This window comes from Megalobrama amblycephala, linkage group LG17, assembly GCF_018812025.1.
Source record: "Megalobrama amblycephala isolate DHTTF-2021 linkage group LG17, ASM1881202v1, whole genome shotgun sequence".
NCBI classification, from domain to species: Eukaryota; Metazoa; Chordata; class Actinopteri; order Cypriniformes; family Xenocyprididae; genus Megalobrama; species Megalobrama amblycephala.
The window spans coordinates 34872303-34892042 of NC_063060.1; the positions used below are offsets into that span (position 1 = coordinate 34872303).

Here is a 19740-nt window from a genome sequence, read left to right on the forward strand (position 1 = left end):
GTTCACCATAAAAGGAACATCTTTAAAGCAAGAGGAAGAAGAAGTGTTTAATATCCTAACGTCAGGCTACATTTGGCACGACGCAGTTCTGAAATATAATTAACCCAGAAGTTTTAAAAAGTCGATTGAGGATGTAGTTAGAAGAACACTCATGCAAGAATTTCAACGACCTCTAGATGGTGCTAAAATACAAAAACGAATTCTTTCTTTGCAGAAATGAGAATGAACATCACAGTTGTTGAACTCTTATCAACCCTATTCCCAACACACATACTGTCAGTGTCATGCGCTGTATTTGTATTGCTTTGACTTATTTCATGGTGTGATTTTATTATTTAAACGGCTGTCTTTGTGTGACACATTAAAGCCATTACATACACCAAACAGTGATGGGTCTGTTGTAAACTTTATGGTTAGAACTATTAATATACTGTTATGAGGAACTCACACCCAAACCTTATCTCTCAAGTTCTTCACAAGTACAAAGGAAAAATTCCCTAGAAAACTAAACATACATGCATTTTGCTTCATGCGACATAGATATACATAAAGTAATATATGGGACATTCTACAGAATTGGTGCTAACTGCTGTCCAACAACCAAAAAACACATTTAAAAAGCATTTAAGTATTCAAATGTTAGATGTTTACTAAGATCCATCTATTATCTACTGAATCCCACAATAATATTTAAAATATCAGTAAGCTTAATATATATAAAATCATCATTTATTGGGTATGGGAGTTGGATGTTCCAAACCATAACCCCTTAATTTCAACTGATAATTTCAAAATGATATTGAAATAATTTTTGCATTTTTTTTCTATTGTTGTTTTTAAAAATATATTTTTGATTTGTGAAGTTAAAAATAATATTTATTTTATATTTTATTTTTAAATTATGAAACTTTATGTGGAAAAAAAAGTGTCCTGCATTTTCATGTCACTACCGAAATTGAGACTGATTTTAACTACACCCCTACATTTTTGATCAGGAAATATTCCTTTACATTTTAGTAGTGTTTTAGTATGCGAGTTAAAATTCTGTATTGTGATGTGGTGGCTAACAACACATTACTGTTACTACCGAAAATGGGAAATGGGATGTTTTGTCAAAAATAAAGTATATTGAATTATCAATTAAGATGATATGATAGTTTTTGGTTCAATGTATATTCAAACTAATGAATCAGTATGATGAACTTGATACCTTTTACAAAGAAAAATTGGATTCAAAATACAACAAATCTCATAAATTACTCTTGAAATATTGTTAAAATTGTAACTGTTATTTGATTTACCTGTGAAAACTTTTTTTAAAAAAATAGCAAAAACTATATTTACGAGGTAGATATTAAAAAAAATGTAATAGGTCAATATAACCGTTCTTATTAAATTATTTATTATTGTGTTTCAGTATAGCAACAAAAAATATTCTAAAAATTTTCTGAAAATACTATATGAGAATGCACAATTACTAGAAATGTGTACCTTGGATATCATACAATTTGCACACATAAAAATTTGTGAAAAAAGACATTTTTTTCAAGACGTTTCCAACTCTGACTCTGCACCAATTCTGTAAAATGGCCCATATAACATATATGTTATATTTACCGTATAGAACATATAAAGAGAAATAAAAAAAAATACATTCTTTATCAACAACATGAAGTGCATTAAATATTACATTACGTCAGGGTTTCCCAGACTGATGTTCATGAAGGAACTGATATTAAGTAATTAAGTCATAAAAAATTAAAATAAAAAAAAACAATCAAAATTAAACTTTTACTAAAAAAGGATTTTAAAATAATCTTTTACTGCAAAAACTGCACAATTTAACATCACTTCACAAACACAATATAATACCTGTCTATTTATCTATTTCATTTCAAAAGATGACAGATCATTCATAGCTTTGAAAAAATTGAAATCCATAAAATGTATGTATATATGAGTTTTTTTTTTTTTAATAAATGCGTTTATTTTCCAAACATTCTGTCTTGCAAGACAATTGTTTTAAGCTTATAAGGCACAAAAGCATCAAAAACAAAGAAAAGAAAATGCAAATCAATTCCCTATATCAAAAACAATACAGAAACAAAATAAAGTCAACATAGTTGTTATAAACAGCAAAACCATCTCCTTGAATTTTTACGTTTGCATATATCTCTAGCAACAAAAACAATCATATCAAAGCAGCTGAAAGCAGTGACAGCAAGAAATACTTCATTTATATGAGAATTTCTTTCAGTCTTCCCATAATCAATCACATAATATATTCTGAATCCTTGATAGGACACAAAACAAAAAAACATAATAGACAGGAAAACAACGTTTTTCAATTGTGCCCAGAACTCTTGACGTTGACATGTGGCCTTTCCATGTTTCTTAATTTCCTTTAGCAGAAAATAAATTTGGAAAAATACCAGCACAGTCCAAATCAGTATCACTACTGCGCAAATAGTATAGTTTAACACCTTCACAGCTGGGCTTTTGAGAGCCTGACCGAAATGAAAGCACTGTGTGGAATCATTCTGCGTTTTTCCGTAGTTAGCCATAGTTGCTGGGAACATAGAGCCGAATATGACCAACCAGACGGCTGTACTTGCAATCGTGGCGTGAAGGACACGATGAAACTGTAGCTTGTGCTGCCGATCAGAGTGCTCCACATAACGCGCAATAAGAAGAAAGACATAAAAGATGAATGCAAGATACATGTGGGCATGGATCATAACACTGACAATTTTGCAGAAATACAAGCCCAGAATCCAGCTTTCATCAAAAGCATAATAGTAAATGCGAAAGGGCACCGTGAGAAGGAAAATGGTGTGCACTGCTATGAGGTTTATCACAGATACTTTGGTGAAAGAGAGATGATTTTGGCGCTGTAGCATACAGGACATTAGTAAAACATTAAGAGTTCCACCGAGTAAGATGAATGAGTATAAGACCAGAAGAGAAATTCTGAAGTCCTCTGGCATGCCAGTGTGGTTTGTGATGTTGTTTATCATCATGCCTGACTCTGTGCTTTGAAAAAAGAAGACATTTTTGGTTTTACTTGCTTTAAAAAAGTAAATACGAATATATCACTGCCGTTCAAAAGTTTGGGATCAGCAAGATTTGTTAATGCTTTTAAAACAAAAGTCAGTAAGTAACTAAGTAAGGTTTTTTTTTTAAAGAAATAAATACATTTATTCAGCAAGGATACATTAAAGGTGCTAAAGAGGATCTTTTCGTCGACTGAGAAACCAAAGACTGTTAGTGAGTTTTTGAAATGAGCGCATGCGTAAGAAACAACCCCCCTCCTTCACAAGGGAATGCCTCCCAAAACTCCACCGGCATTCGCTGTGTCGTGTTAGTGGATTCATTATGTCGAACTCACCGCAGGTGACTCATAATCTGCAGTTGTTACTTCTGTCTCCTGACAAAAACATTGCATGCGGCGCCTGTGGGGTGTGGAAAGTTACTGGAGCGTGCAGCCGCGCACGTCTCTCACAAGGAACGTCACGGCAGTGATTGACAAGCCAGAGGGCCAATCGTTTACGCGATGATCGCGTAAACGATTGGCTGATGTTTTTAAGGCCCTACCTCGTGCACAGATGATGTATATTAATATTATTCCTTTCAGTGCACCTAATAAATAGTCTTTTATCAGTTAGTAAAGACAGTTTCAAGTAATATTGCAAAAATGTATAAAACAAAACATCCTCTTTAGCACCTTTAAATTGATTAAACAAAAGTGACAGTAAAGGCAGTAAAAAGTAAACGCTTTCTATTTCAGATAAATTCTGTTCTTTTGAACTTTCTATTTATCAAATAATCCTGAAAAAAATGAACTGTTCATTTTTTCAGCATTTCAGCATTGATAATAAAAATAAATGTTTAACAAATCAATGATTTCTGAAAGGTCACGTGACACTGATGCTGAAATGATGCTGAAAATTCAGCTTTGCCACCACAGCAATAAATTACATTTTAAAATATATTCAAATAGAAAACAGTTATTTTAAACTATAATAATATTTCACAATATTCCTATTTTTACTGTATTTTTGATAAAATAGGCTAAATGCAGTCTTGGTGAGCATAAGAGACTTCTTTTAAACACATTAAAAAATATTGCCGATCCCAAGGCTATATTAGGGCTGTCAAAATTAGCGCGCATGTGATTATTTTTTTCAGATTAACGCGTTAAACATATTTAACAAAATTAACGCAGCATCCGCTTTTTCCATCATAATTTCGTTTCGTAATAAAACCATTCAAGCGCCACAAGACAAACGAGAACGCGCTGTCTGTGGACGTCGTGTCTGTGTGACGCACACACGACTCGTGCTCACAGAAAGACGAGCACCAGTATCGAGTTCTCTTTCGCTCTTATGCCAAAACATTTTTTCAAGTATCCTTATAAGAGCAGTCTTAATTTAGTTAAATAGCGTCTTAAATGAACATGAAAAGTTGTGAGAAAATGACACGCGCGTCATGTTCGGCAGCGGCAGTTCTTAAAGTCACAGCAGCCCAATTAACCCGTTGCTGTGATGTCTGTCATTAATCTTAATCAAAGAACAAAGGCAACAGAGAAAATTGTAGCTTTAATAAGGATTAATCTATATTTAATTTATAATTTCACTTAAGTTATGTGTTATTTTTTAAAGCCTAATAAATGTTGAAATTGATAGCTTTCAGTTATACTGTAATGTTGAACGTCTATAATTAGGCCTAATGTTTTTTAAAAAAATCAATTTTATAGAAACATCAGTAGCTGTATTAGTATCAGTGATACTGACCTTCATTCATAAAAGATGCCATTAAACAAATAGGCTATATAAAATATACTAGCCTATCTTTAAGTTGTTTCTACATTACATTTGGAGAGTAACTGTGAAAATATTACAATATAAAAATCCACTGTTTTAATTGTGCTTAATTACAGAAAAAAATGTGAGATTTAGAATTAGTTAATTTTTTTAATCGATTGACAGCACTAACAGCCTATATACAATATTAAATGCTACACATATTACAAAACAGAGTCTATATTATTATGAGTTTTAAGATGAAATATAACATAAACTCACTTTTTTCACTCTTTTCCTGGTAAAATGTTTTTGCCCTAAAAAACATAAGTTAGACAAGATTAATCACATTTCTTCTTATCAATGTTTATCACTTCCCCCCCCCCCTAACAATTTGAAATGCATGTTAGCAGTAGCCTGTTCATATCATACCTGTCAAGGTAAAAAAAAAAAAAAGACCTGAAGATCCGTCCTATCTTCTAGGTTGCTGAACTTGACGGGTCTTTCACATGAGGTAATATTAGCAGAAGCAGAAGTTTCAAAACGCTTCCCTTTTAATGCTTCTAAACACCTTTCAAAGAAAGCAAAGGAGAAAAAGATGAAGAAAATCTGCGTAACTGACAGTTTTAGTCAAGACAACCTGCACCTATATCTGTAAAGCAGACTTAAATTGCAATAACCTTTGTTTTAACGTGTTTTTCAATTGAATAATTTGAGGTTTATTCTGCAAAATTATACTGAAACACAACTATTTTGAATAATTCTACTGATACAAAGTTTGGAACATCGAGAAAACAATTACAGATACTTACCCATTTACCCTGGTATCAATCATATACTGAATATCAATAGTCCTTCAGCAAGAGCAGACAGACAGTTTGATGTAACAGAAACAGTTCATCCATTCACTGTAGGTGTCAAGAGAGCTGAAGATGAATGTGATGTCAGCTTGTCAGTTTATGTGTAAATCTTCTGTCAGTGTCAAACAGCCAGCCCCCAGAGCCTTCAGGAAACACCTCTCAACTGTTATTTGCCACAGAAGAGATTAAAGATTTACAAATCTCTACGGCACATGAGGAAGTTAGAGAGCTTTTTACATTGTAACGTTTTCTTTCTCAATCTGGTCTTCCTGCTCCATTTTTCTCACTATCTTAGGAAGAATGTGTTTGCTTTGTTTCTCCTTGCTCTCTTATCCTATTTTTAAGTTTTTCTTTCCTGTAGTCACGCACATCTGTGATTAATGTCATGTTAATGCACACTGATCCAGTTAACACCCTAGACTTTGCTATATAAATTACAGTGAGCTCAATAAAACTTTGTCTTTTATTGCTGAGGTCCATAATTTTATCTAATCTTTGTCTTGTCTTTTGCTAGCTAAGATGATCATGAAAGTTAACAGTATATTCTCATAAGACAATGTTATTTTGGCAATATCCTAGTAAAACTAGGTAATATAATAATGGTGGTATGGCCAATGGTGGTACACTCCAATGTTTTTCTAGATTTTTGGCTTATATTCAATCTTTTGACTGAGATATAATTAAAAATGTAATTACCGGTAAGTATACTTGGCTTGTAGTTGTGTTTAAACTTTTGTTTGATTAGCCTATTAAATACCTTTTTTCACATAGTTTTACAAACTGTCTTATTATAAACTTACACTGTTTGAAAATATTGATTTATAAAGAAATATGTTCCTAATTTTTGTGTAGGCTAGTCCACTTGTACTGTAGGAATTTACTCCAACTCTTTCCCTGCCATTGACTGAATTTTCAGGCTATCATTGTTTTCACTGATATACGGTAGGGGGCGCTATGACACATCTTCTGAAAGAGTACAGAATCTCCAGATCAAAACACAGGAGAAGAACAAGCTGAAATGATGATAGAAGATTGCTTACGCAAATGTAAAATAATGCGATCATCAAATTAAACAGCGTGTAAATCAAAACTGGCTAACGTTACTGAATGAAATGTCGACCCAGGACAAGCTATAGGACTGTGAAGCTTTTGGGCTGTTGATGGTCTCAATCTACTCCATCTGTGTTTTGATCATCATTCTAAATCCCATCCAGATGTAGTCTTTGACAAAAATGCAATTTTCTCAGCTTTTTTTTTTTTTATATGTAAAACTGTATATACAGTATGTGATATGTAAAGTTGTAGCAATCCAGAAGTTCAAGCTGGAAGATGATTAAACTGACTTTTAATGAACACAGAGTGAAACCAAGCACTACACACTATAACAGAACTTTAACTGATGAAAACCATTTTGGCTGCATCTGAAAACTTAGTCAGCTGACTTGTTGCCTCGCTGCCCTATATCAGACAATGACAATGACGCAGGCAGTGTTTGCGCACGAAGGCACCTCAGGAAACTGATTTTGGACATATTTCTGAGTCTGCATAATGGTTTAATGATCTACAGCAAAATAGAGCAAGCTTTGGTGGTAACTAAGCAGCATTTTTCAGTTTTCGGGTGCAGCCCTTAAATACACAAGGGAAGCTAATCAACAGAACAGGGAACAGGTGTGAACTATTTAGTAGACACCATGGAAACTAAATAGTGGTGGGAAATGAGAACAAAGGAAACAGGAATTAGAATTTAAAACAAAACTAAATGAAACCAACATACATGTGGCTATATGTGTGTGTGTGTGTGTGTCTGTGAGTGAGTGAGAGAGAGAGAGAGAGAGAGAGAGAGAGAGAGAGAGCACACGTGCGGTTCCCTTTCTATTGCATATGTTCCTTTACAAGAGAATGAATGTAATCCCACTCTGCTGTTTGTAATTTTTAAATGAATTGTTTTGTGTACTCCATTCTACTGATCATTTACACACAACTGATTTATAACCTGTCAATTGTTTTAAATGGTTATGCATATTTTAAATTGTTCAAATTCAACATGAATAGGTTTAAAACAGGCAGCAAGTTCCCAGAATCCAGTGAGGAATGCATTCACGCTGAGTTAACAGTAGATCAGTGTTTTAAACTGATTAGCCCTGGATTAGTCTGTTCAATTTCTAATCCAAACCAGTGCACTGTGCCTCATGCTAAACAATGCACTGTCTCAGTGCAGTATCTGTGAACAACTCCAGAGGGAAGTCATGTGTTGTCTTTAGAAAATCTTTGCACTGAGCAAGATGTCCAACATATACACTCTGAGGTAGGTGTATAATTCCTGTCTTTTTAAGCAAACATACAATTGACATAACTAAAATTTTATAACAGAAAAGCTGTACTGTAAGTTGCTATCACGACTTTTATTTATTCTGCTACAGTAATTCATATTTTTGTTTAGTTCAAGAAATATTTCAAAAGGTTATTATATATTGTACAAACTCATTAAGACAAGATAGTTTAGATCTGCCACTGTTTATATAGTGTTTTATTGGGTTTTTTTATTGAGTCATTTACTTCTTATTCAGCATTTGTTGTATCTCTTGTTAAGAAGTGATTCTTAAAGGTGCAGTTCACCTCATCATTTACTCACCCTCAAGTTATTCCAAACCTGTATGAATTTCTTTCTTCTGCTGAACACAAAATAAGATAATTTGAAGAAACCAATAATAATACCAAAATTTTTCTGAATATCTTCTTTTGTGTTCAGCAGAAGAAAGAAATTCATTTGGAACAACTTGAGGGTGAGTAAATGATGACAGAATTTTCATTTTGGAGTGAACTATTCCTTTAAACGAAGTTCACATTTGTGCAATGTCCCTTTAAATTACATTTACTGTATGATGCATTTGCACAGAGAACTTTTCGGTGGCCAGTGGTCATCTGATGCACGACTTGATGGCAAAACAGTCATTATCACTGGAGCAAATACTGGCATTGGAAAAGAAACCACAAGAGACCTTGCAAAACGCGGTATCACATTTAACTTATTCTTGTGTTCTCTATTGCAGTTACCTCTCTTTGTTATGTAAATCTGATTCTAGAAACTAACTCAAACTAAAAAAAAAAACATGAAATGCATGGTACACAAATGTATCTTTCTAAGAAACCAATGATAAAAGTCATGGTTTTTGGAGTTGTTCCACAGGGCCCAGGATAATAATGGCTTGCAGAGACATTGAAAAAGCAGAAAGAGCACAGAAAGAGATAATGGAGGAATCAGGAAACCAAAACATAGTAATCAGAAAACTAGACTTGTCTGACACCAAGTCAATAAGAGAATTTGCTGAGGTTATCAACAATGGTAAGTGATTAATATAAGAGTTTTACATTCAATTTGATCTAACAAATTTGAAAAATACCAGTGTGCCTACTACAGCAGACCAAAATAATTATTAAAAAACTCTTTTTTCCTCTTGTTTTCAGAGGAGAGAGCACTTCACATACTCATTAACAATGCTGGGATCATGATGTGTCCCTACTCTAAAACAGCAGATGGTTTTGAGATGCAGTTTGGTGTCAACCACTTAGGTAAAGTGTTTTTCTTGTTCATTCAAGTGCAGTGTGTCACTTCAGTGCTATCTTAAACAATATCATACCTTTGCATATCCTAACTATATTGTTCCATCTTGTCTTTCTGCATGTTTAATGCTACGGACTTGTATGTATTATGTTGTTTCACTATTACTTGTAATATACAAGTAAATAAATAATTGATGTCACTTAGGTCACTTCCTGTTAACCTTCCTGCTGATTGATCTGCTGAAGAGATCCACCCCCTCAAGAATCATCACCCTTTCCTCCATGGCTCATAGTTGGGGCACTATAACACTTGATGATATCAACAGCGAGAGGAATTACCACAGTAGGAGGGCATATGGTCAGAGTAAATTGGCTAACATCCTTTTCACTCGTTCCTTGGCCAAAAAACTCAAGGGTAAGTGTTCGTTAAAAATAGGGAAGATTAAATAAATGGGAAAATTAAAGGGTAATTTTGGAGTACTTTTTGATCATTACATTTCATCCTCAGACACAGGTGTCACAGCATATGCAGTCCATCCAGGAATTGTGCGAACAGAACTTAAAAGACATATGAATCTGGGGCTTCTAATAATGTGGAAAGTCGTCAGACCTTTCACAAAGACCCCAGTGCAGGGAGCACAAACTACCATCTACTGTGCAGTACAACCAGAATTAGACACAGAGAGTGGTGGTTACTACAGGTAATACAGCTGCAGAGGCCTCATCACATATGAATTGACTAGCGCACAAATTAAATTTGTTTTTCCTCTTTATTCCTTACCCATTTTCTAAAGCAACTGCAGACCTTCGAGATGCACCAGAGCTGCTAGAGATGATGAAATGGCTGAGAAACTTTGGGAGCTCAGCTGCAAGATGCTGGGAATACTCTGGGATTGAACGCAATGAGTGGAATTTTCTTTGTTTCCCATGATCAATTCAGTTAACCCATCCAACATGCACACTCAAGCAAAAAAATCAATGACACAAACCTCATCAATAAATATTTATTGTTCAGTAGCATGTTTTTATTTCAAAGTCAACAAAATTGCCCAATTAGAATAATGATTTTCCATTCTTGCACAAAAAACAAATGGAATTAGTTCTCAACTTGCATTATAAAATTAAAATCTTTTGGATAGCAGCCACAATGGTCTAGATTCTGATATAGGCAATCACATTATATGGCAAGCAAATTCCCATACACTGACATTAAAGTCAGGTTCAGCTGTTTGATCTTCCATAGGCAATATTTCCTTAAACCCCACACTGCTTAACAACACAGTTTTGTGGGAACTAAGCTAATTTGTCCTCTTATCCAGGAACAATCAGAATGAGCCCTGCCTATATACCCTTTTTTTTTTTTTTGGTGATTTCTGGTCCAGTTTATTTGATCTGTTTGTAATACATATATTTATTAAATTTAATCTTGTAAAGCAAAATTAAGTTTCATTGATGTCAATCAGTTGAGGATGTCTGCATGTATATTAAACAACAGCTGTTGTGCTAAAGGAAATAAGTATATAAGACCTATATACAGTTGTTATATACCCTTTAATAAGATAGATCCTTTGTAGAGGTGTTTAATGTATATTTTATTTGATACCAGCACAATAAAAATAATCACGTTTGATGTGATAATGATGACAGCTGCCTTCATGCACAATCAGATTTTTACATTGCTCTCTTTCTGAGGATATAGTGCTATATTATACTGTATTAAAAAAAAAAAAACATTTCTCAAAACATGAAATACACTAAATGAGCAATCAATTCAAACCATAAATATTTGTTTCGTCAGTTTGACATTTTTGACAACCAAAAACAGAGCATTGTTCACTCTCTTTCTATTCTAACCACATGACGTTATTTAAAGTAACAGTAATCACATTTCTATATATAATTTAGGGATTTAGCCACTTTGAAATGTGGTTTAAAGTGTTGAGGCAACGCATCTTGAGAGATCATTCAGCAGACCGCCCTTCAAAAAAGGTACTTTGCATGCTGTTTTAAACTTGCACATTACCTCGTTTTTATTATTATTATTATTATTTTAGTATGCCAGTCTCTACATCTCTGTAAAAATAAACAAGCATATTTTGGTGCTGAAAGTTTTCTTCATCTTATCATTCAAATAAGAGACAGGCCCACATTAGGAAATGCGACATTAAAAAGCTTACTTTTTCTCTATGAGAAATACCACTTAGGAAGTTCAATAAATTCAAGTAAATCGGATCAACTGTGCAATATAGCCCCTGTGAAGTGAAAAGACATGTTTGACATAGCCCAAAACGGTTTAAAACACAAAAGCTTAAAGTCCAGCAGGCACCCAAGTGAGGAAATTAAAGTCTTATCACTGCAGTTGTCTTTACATTATATGTGCTGTTGAAACATTTTAAGCATATAAACTACAATAAATAACAGAAATTTGACAATACCTTAAATAGAAGCTATTGTAGCTTGTACATTTTCCCTTTTGAACTATAGTATTGGGCAGTGTTGCCCACACCTGAGACTTGTACCCTCCCTCGACTCCTCCTCTTGTACTGTCCGATTGTCTTGACTCTGAGATCTGTTAGTACCAGATCCTGACCCCTCCTGTGGATGAACTTTTCCATCAGGCAGTTTGAACTCAACGGACGCAAATGAAGACATACTTCCATTTTTCTTTGCCCACATTTTAGAAGTCTCACCCATCGGAGATACCTTAAGTTCCTTGTTCCTCCTGGCATCCCTTCCACCGCTACCACTGTTGACACTTTGAGCATCTAAGAGAGGATCGGAGTCACTGCAATGTAACATATTGAAGTATGTACACTTTGGTGTAGGGGGTTTAGCCATGTCCTCCAGCTCTGAAGAGGATATTACCGCCAGAGGCGAGGCTTGGTTCTGACAACACGGGTAGGGTAAATCCTCACTCCTGTTGTCCTGAGCTGTGTCAACTGATGTGGTGTCTCCATTTCCATACATTCCCATGGACACAGGAGGAGAGTTTCGGATGAGGTGGTTTTCTTTGAGAAGCCACCTGCCTTTATCAATGAGCACTCCGTCTCCAGAGTCCACGTTATCTTTTAAAGCCATGCCCTGTACCGACTCAGAGTCTCCATCAAGTGAACTTTTTTCACTAGGTGATCTACTGTGGCAAACTGTTTCTTGTATTGCACTTTTAGCATCCTGAAAAGAAGCAAGACTACTGCTTTTTAAACTTGGACTGGAAGTATGTTTTGTCATCATCCATGTAGACGATTTTGTCAAGCCGTTCTCTTTTATGTGGTTTTTTCTTTTTGGCTTCTCTGTGCTTTGTTTTATGATTTCTCGAAAGATACGTAACCTCTCATCCTCCTCCTCTTCTCCACTCTCAGTAAAAAGCTCATGCGACTGGTATCCACCATTGTCAGATGTGTCAGGCCTGTAATCAGACAGATCTGATGTATTAGGGCTCGGGAGACGTTTTTGACCATACTGATCATTTGTCTTTTGGCAAGCCATAAATATCTCCCTCATTTTGCATTTGTCGGGCTCCAATCTGAGGTTGCCATTTGAATCGCATGTGAGAGTCAGGGTAGAGGACAACAAAGCCGAATTGATTAAGTCTAACAGCTCTTGTGAGATCTCAGTTGGATGTAGTAGATAATGATACCCATGTTCCATACCCAAACTCTCTGCTTTCTCAAACTGGTGCTCACTTTTACTCGTACTGCTGCATGACTCCCTTTCCACTGAATCTTCAGTACATGCAATAGAGTGTCGAACACCATTCACATTATTATTATGAGAATCAAGCAAACTGCTGCAATCGTCCTCTTCTACATCACACTCTTCAGTGGAACTGTCCTTTTTATCTGTGGGACTACCTTCCTCTAAAGTCTGAACTTTGTAGGGTTCGGAATCACTTGTGTATGACTTTTTTTCTGTCACATCCTCATCCACAGCCTCAGGATCTGTGATTGGTTCAACATCTGGATCTGCATTTTCACAAACTTCAGAGCTCTCATGGTCCACATCATTAATGTCATGTACTTCTTCAATTTGTTGTGTTTTCTCATATTCAGTCTCAGGGGTCATATTATTCTCATCATTACTGCCATGTTGAGGGCTAATGTTACTGCAGTGTGGATCAGGATCCTCAACTTCTGAGACCTCTGGAGTAGCATCTTCTTGTTGATCCGCATCTGGAGACATCACCTGATCATCCTCTTGACTGGATGATTCTAATGTTTGCTCTCTGCATTCACCCTCTGTATCATTTTGAGGCAAAGACATCTCGGAGGGCTCTGAGTGAAGGGACTCACGGTCTGATAAGATGGACTTGGTTTCTTGCTCCTGTCCTCCATCACTGATTGTTTCCTCAAAATCAGAATGATCAGCTTGCTCTCTGACACAGTCCTCAGCTGTACTGTACTGATTGTCCTCATTAGGCTCAGCTAATTCTTTGTCTGGAAATTGAACACACTCAGTTTCTGACGCTGAACATGAGCGTTTGGCATCTGTGTCATCAGGTTCTGAAGCATCTGATTTTTCACTAGGTTCCCTGATGTTCTGTATGATGTCCTCCTCCTCAACATCAGTGTCTTCTATATTCTCTGGAGTTACATTGTCTTCTCTTTCAGACATATTGTCTTGGCCTTCAGAAACTTCTTCTCCAGCTACATCTATCACCTTTTGTTCTGATGTTGGAGAACATTTTTCTTCAGTGTCTTTGTTTTCAGATTCTGAGTCTTCATAGATTATCCTTTCTTGCATGTTCTCTGCATATATCTGGTTGTTATCAGAAGTTTCTAAAACCTCTGTTTTATTTGAATCACTACCATTACCCTCAGGTGATTGATTGGGTACTGCTATGCCAGAATCTTCATTACCAAGGTCCTTTAATATTGTTTCTGAGTCAGAGGAATGAGGTCGAATTGCATGCAATTCCTGAGATTCAGGTGTTTTGGGATCATTGGTTATGTCATCATTGGTTGTGTCATTGTCTTGGCCATCATTCTCATTTTTCTCTTCCATGTCAGCAGCTTTCTTTAAACTACCACTCAAGGAGCCATCACTATTTTCCTTTTCTTTACCTGAGTTTTCGCTGGTGTTATCAGCATCTTTGATTAAGTCTGTCTGATTAAAACACTTTAGTTCTCCTTCAACAAGAGAGGAAATCTCTCTGTGAAGATCTTCAGGCATGTTCAGTTCATCCAGTAACTGTTCTATACTAAAATTGTTCTGTTTGTCCTGATCCTCCGTTTCTCCTAAGTCCACTTCTACAGCAAACTCCTGCTCTGATAGTTTTGGTGAGAGTGGTGGACTTTCTCCAAAGACATTTTGCTCTTGGAAATCTCTCCAGCTTTGTTTTAATTTGGAAGAAGTTGAACTCTGAAGACTGGTCAAGCTGGCCTTTAGCTCATCTTCATCTTTAATATTAGATATTTTTTCCAAGGACTGCATTACTTGCAGGGCTTCTGGGCAGACGTTGGAGTTGCTGGCTTGCGATTCATCTTTGTAGAGGACTGGAATCTGATCTCTCAGAGTCATCAGTGACAAGAAGGACACAAAAGCTCTGGATGGAGAACCAAAGGCAGAGGCCACCTGAGATGAGAAGTCCGGGACACTACTGGACTTTTCCTTTTCCACAGGCGTTAAGCGGGTCTGACTCAATGCCCGCTTGATGGACTGAACAGACAAACACAACTGTTGCAAAACTGGTTTCATGCCTGACCTAACACTGACCTCTGTACTTTGTGATGCCCCAGAAGTGTCTGGGAGAACCAAGTTCTCAGATGACTTGTGCATTCTTACAAGATCCTCCTGTTCAGAATGTACCCTCAAAATTGGCATCGATTTACAAAAAACTATCGGCCTTTGTGGCTCGGTTGGCTCTCCCTCGCACCTTATTTGTACAGGTGGGCGAGATATTGGCCTCTCGTCAGCATTATGTTCTAGAACAGGTCCTTCATCCTCTACGTTATCCTTTTCAGGGTCACTTTTAATCTCAGAACCATCAGTGGGCATAGAGGAGTCACTCCCTATACGAAATACCGCCCTTGGTACAATCTCTGGATGATCTGTCTCATCGTCATAGGGCACAGATTCTGGTTCAATTTTTTTCAGCCAGTTTTCAACATACTGATGTACACTGGAGGAAGAGGACTGTAGCACAGGCAATGACACACTTTCACTCAACTCCTGTTTTTGTGTAGAGGATTTTGATCTGACGCCATTCATTGACCTTTGTTTCGGTAGCCTCTTTGGAGCTGGATGGGCTGGCAATCGAATGTCTAAACTGTTCTTCTTTAGTTTAGGGCCTTGAGAGTCACTGTCATTTTTGTTTACTTTGTGGGAGATGTCTTTGATGGATTTATCTTTTAGCTTAAGATCTTTATCTGACCATCTTTGATTCCCAACATCAAGATTCAAGTTTTTACTGTTTGGAGAACTTTCAGATGTTTTCATCTTCTTATTTTTGTCTCTTACAGCTTTGTGTTCACGTTTGTCACTTTCCGCTGAGCTAGTCTTTTTCTCTGATCCTGTGTGGCTCCGTGTGTCTGACTTCATTTGCAGGTCTTTTGAAGAGCCTGGAGCACTGCCCTTTATTTTTTTTCCAAGCCCAGATGATTCAGAAGAAGTGCTTTTCTTTGATTTTTTGGACTTTGGGGTATTATTTTTATTAGCAACAATACTTTTATCATGAGAGTCGTGTTCCATTGTGACTGCTGGATGCATAATTTTCTTTTCATATTTTTCAGAAGTGCACTCAACCAAGGTTTGTTTTTCATCATCAGTGAGGACAGATGGATTTTTGTTTATATTTTTTGGAGGTGTTGAACAGGCAGATGACAATGACAGCATATTCGTTTTTCCACCTTCCTGGGAGGTAGAGCTTGTGGACTGTCTAGTGAGATCCACATCACAATCATTACTTGATGAAGGGGGTCCTGAGTCTGTTGAGCTTGGCTTACTTTGAGGCAAAGCTTTTGTGTGGTATCCAGGTTTATTGTCCACATCCACCTGTGTATTTGCATAGTAATTGTCACACGCACCCTGTGTTTCATATATGTGCACCACAGTCTCTGTTATTCCCATTGTCCCATTGTTTTGTAGCTGGAGAACCTCTGCCATGCCTGAGGATCTGAAGGAGGAGTGAGACTTCTTCTGCTTAACTTCTCCTGATTCACTCTTCCCAGGTTTTGACACGGTTCTTGTGCTGCTGCTACTGCTGCGACTGACCACACAGTAACCTTCCGTCAGCTCCCCCTGTGCAGTTCGCTCCATGAACGAGTATGCACCCACTGTACTCTCCTGAACTTCAGTCTCTGAAACAGTTTTGATGTTTTCGACTGAGGCCTCTTTTCTTTGTTGTCTGGGGCCTGGAGTGGGCAGCCTTCTGAAGATGGGCTTAGGTTTATCAGAAGATGCATCACTGCCATAATTTTCTCTTTCTTCCTTGATGAACCCTACAGATTTGTTAGCGAGTGTATTGATTTCTTTTGAATCTAGGCTGTGAGGTCCATTTGAGTCTTTGCCTGAGTCATTGGTTACATCTAATGATTTTGTACTTGATTCTGGCTTAGAATTGCACACCGCCCTCTGCTGGCTATTAATGGAGTTGCGACTCAGTGTAGTTGTCCAGTGGATCATTTCCTCTTGTTTTATAGTAAGATGCACCTTCATCTCCACTGTCATGCTACCATCCTCATTGACCCGGAATGATTTTTCAATGTCGTCTTCGGTAGGCATGATGGGGTAATTCCTCTCCTCCACACCCTCCATATTGTCACAGGTCTCCATCTCATCTGATCCCACTGGCTGACTACCTACGGTCTGCATTGATTCATTCTCTGTCCTATTGTGCTCTGTCAGATTTCCATTTAGTGACTTATTGATCTGCTCTACAAGGAACCTCTCAGAAGATAAAGAGAAATTCCTTGATCTTGAAAAAGTCCCAGCTCGAATCTTTTTTTCTTCTAATGGACGAATGGAATTAGAAGATGGAAGATGGTTGGGGGGGGGGGGGGGGTGGGAGAAAAAACATCACTAAAGAGAAGTGCAAAATAAATCAATATTTAAATAATAATTTAGGCTTACGTAGTAGTGTCTCTGTTTGTGTTGGATCCAAGGATTCAGATATCCTGGACTGGATTTTTCTGGGAGCTTGGAAATTGTAGTTTCCTATTCTGAAGGGTTCGTTACCAGTTGCCACAACAATCCCAGAGCACATAATGACGGCAGGAAGACCTTCAATCTATAAATAAATAAGAAACTTAATGTATGTCCAGTAAAAAACATTAGTTCAAACATTAGGACATAAATTTGATAGCAAAACAAAACTATCTAAAAGATATTTCAAGACCAATATTGTAAAAGAGTTGTTTTAGAGTGCTAAAATCTTTTGTATGAAACAAAAACATTACCTTTTAAAAGCCATTTTAACCATTCAGTGTGGAGAAAAAAAAAAAAAAAAAAAAAAAAAAATTAGCCAGAAAAAAATACATTTTTATATTATATACTTACTCGTATGCCATCTTCTGTGTAAAGCTTCACAACTGGGAACTGCATCACTTGAGAAAGATAATCCAAAAGAGCTTCAAAATTTGGTGCTGTTCTCCTATGAACTACAATAACTCGCTTCATGCTCGGATCCCTGTTTTTATACACCGTTAGTCTTTTTGGTGTCCGCACCACCGCAGCGTTTTCTGCCATTTTTACTGTCCTTGTGGTGACTTCATTTTTCTTTGCTAGCTGCCGGACCAGCGCTCTGCGTGCTCGGCGTCCCGCACTGACGGGTCTGGTAGTGTTCCAAGGGAGCTGTCTCTTGTGGACCTCGTCCAAGTTAAAAGGCTTGACTTTCTTCTGATCTGAGCACAGATAGGAACCCCCATCCTGCACATCATCGAGAGTACAGACAGCATGTGTTCCCCTTGGTGTTGTGATGGTCCTTACCCCAAATGGTAGAGGCACTTTCTTGGAGAGGGCATCTAGAAGAGCATCAAAGGTTTTAAAAGTGCGGCTGTTGATGACCATCCGGTGCCCCGTGAACTGAGGGTCCCCGCTTTTGTAGAAACACACCCTTTTAGTGGTAATGGGGTCTGGATGGGGGGGCAAGGGCCTGGAGACCAATGTTTGCATGCTCCCAGAGGACACATCAGGATGAGATGCATCATTAAGAGGCGTTGTGCTCATATTAAAAAATACTGTAAAATAAATCAAAGAGCCAACAGTTATTTAACAAACAAAAAAAAATTGTTCTGTTTAATATGACTTTTTTTAACATCACAAGGTTTTTCTTTTTCATTTTAATTTTTTTGTGCATAATAACAACATAAATCCTGCATTACATGCCATAATATTGTTCTCATTGCTCCCATTAGCTTCTACCGTACTGAAAAAGCTTCCGCACTGACTTTGTGTCCCCCATAAAGCAAGTGTTTTTGTAAATGAGTGTACTCTGGGGGTCTTTCAGCTGATGATAACAAAGCAAACCCTTTAAATGATGTGATATGCGTTTTTTAATAAAGTCTTATAGGCAATTCTTACATCTACAAATACATTAGAAGAATCAGTCTGTAGTTCATTAGCAGCAACAACAACTATATTCTTCTTTCAGGTATTGTTTTGGTTTTTTCATTCCAGTCATTAACAAAATGGCTTCTTGCAGTCAACAATGAAATGGCCTCTCTTAAGGACTAAAAGAATTTGCTCAGGAAGTTTCACTTTCCATGGACAGGTATAAGAAGGCTAATACCAATGTCTATTGAACTCAACCTAAACTAAGTAGAGATAAAACAAATGACGTACATATTATACACATTAAAACAACCTGAACAATGTTTGTTGGTCTGAAAAAGGACTCTGAAAATATACTGAAACAGGTCACTAGTCCTAAAATGTACAGTATGCTAAATATCTGAAAACATTATTTTATACAGATTGCCTTGCAGTATGACAAAGACACACTCATTCAATTGACAAATGATGCCCCACAATAATTTTTCAATGCAGAAAACCATTGCATAACAGCCACAAGACACAAGATGTTCTGGAAAACCACGATTCAAAAACACAAATATATAAAGCTCAAAACATCGAAATCTCCTAATCTCCTGCAAATGCCATTACATAAAACAATCCATACAATGTCTCTTAAAACAACCAGCAAATTGAATAATGTGATAATTATATACTTTCTTTAGCATGTAAATTTACCAATATAAACAAAAAATATCTGGAATATGCTACTAGTTTTGATGCTACTATTTTTTTAAACACATTTGAAGCTACTCATCTTACCTTATTTCACATATTCAGGAGGCTTGAGTTGGCGAGTTGGTTGTCCATCTACTGAAGAGATTATGAACAACGCTCAAGGCTATTTTGGGACGGCAGGCATCAGTGTTGATTTGTGTAATCTTTGGTCATGGTTAAACAACATTTTAGAGAAAGAGAGTACCAAGAACACTTTCATTTTAAGCCTCCATATGTTAAACGAAATATGAAAAGAATATTTTTAAAACTGGTTATTTGTATCATCTATATTT

The 19740-nt window shown here is 36.6% G+C and overlaps 3 protein-coding genes across 4 annotated transcripts; 1 reads left to right on the plus strand and 2 right to left on the minus strand.

Annotated features, from left to right (window-relative positions):
* Window positions 1-1388: 1388 nt before the first annotated feature.
* On the minus strand, window positions 1389-5871 carry LOC125251996 (probable G-protein coupled receptor 141). Of its 2 annotated transcripts, none has more exons than XM_048165054.1 (4): window positions 5615-5871; window positions 5235-5373; window positions 5085-5119; window positions 1389-3028 (listed from the first exon to the last, which is right to left on the minus strand). In XM_048165054.1, exon 4 carries the CDS (start codon window positions 3018-3020, stop codon window positions 2127-2129), a length of 894 nt encoding a protein of 297 aa, XP_048021011.1. In that variant the 5' UTR covers window positions 3021-3028; window positions 5085-5119; window positions 5235-5373; window positions 5615-5871; the 3' UTR covers window positions 1389-2126. The 2 variants fall into 2 exon arrangements, with proteins under 2 accessions (XP_048021011.1, XP_048021010.1); XM_048165053.1 differs by having other exon boundaries at window positions 1389-3033; window positions 5615-5870.
* Window positions 5872-7756: 1885 nt separating this feature from the next.
* Window positions 7757-10869, plus strand: si:dkey-94e7.2 (uncharacterized protein LOC100141353 homolog). Its single transcript, XM_048164515.1, has 7 exons — window positions 7757-7967; window positions 8559-8674; window positions 8850-9005; window positions 9128-9232; window positions 9429-9638; window positions 9732-9924; window positions 10018-10869. The coding sequence occupies exons 1-7, from the start codon at window positions 7945-7947 to the stop codon at window positions 10118-10120; spliced, it is 906 nt and encodes a 301-aa protein (XP_048020472.1). The 5' UTR covers window positions 7757-7944; the 3' UTR covers window positions 10121-10869.
* Window positions 10870-10980: 111 nt separating this feature from the next.
* On the minus strand, window positions 10981-18392 carry LOC125251492 (oxygen-regulated protein 1). The gene is made up of 3 exons (XM_048164514.1): window positions 17717-18392; window positions 17291-17447; window positions 10981-17169 (listed from the first exon to the last, which is right to left on the minus strand). The coding sequence occupies exons 1-3, from the start codon at window positions 18383-18385 to the stop codon at window positions 11702-11704; spliced, it is 6294 nt and encodes a 2097-aa protein (XP_048020471.1). The 5' UTR covers window positions 18386-18392; the 3' UTR covers window positions 10981-11701.
* Between the last annotated feature and the right edge of the window lie 1348 nt (window positions 18393-19740).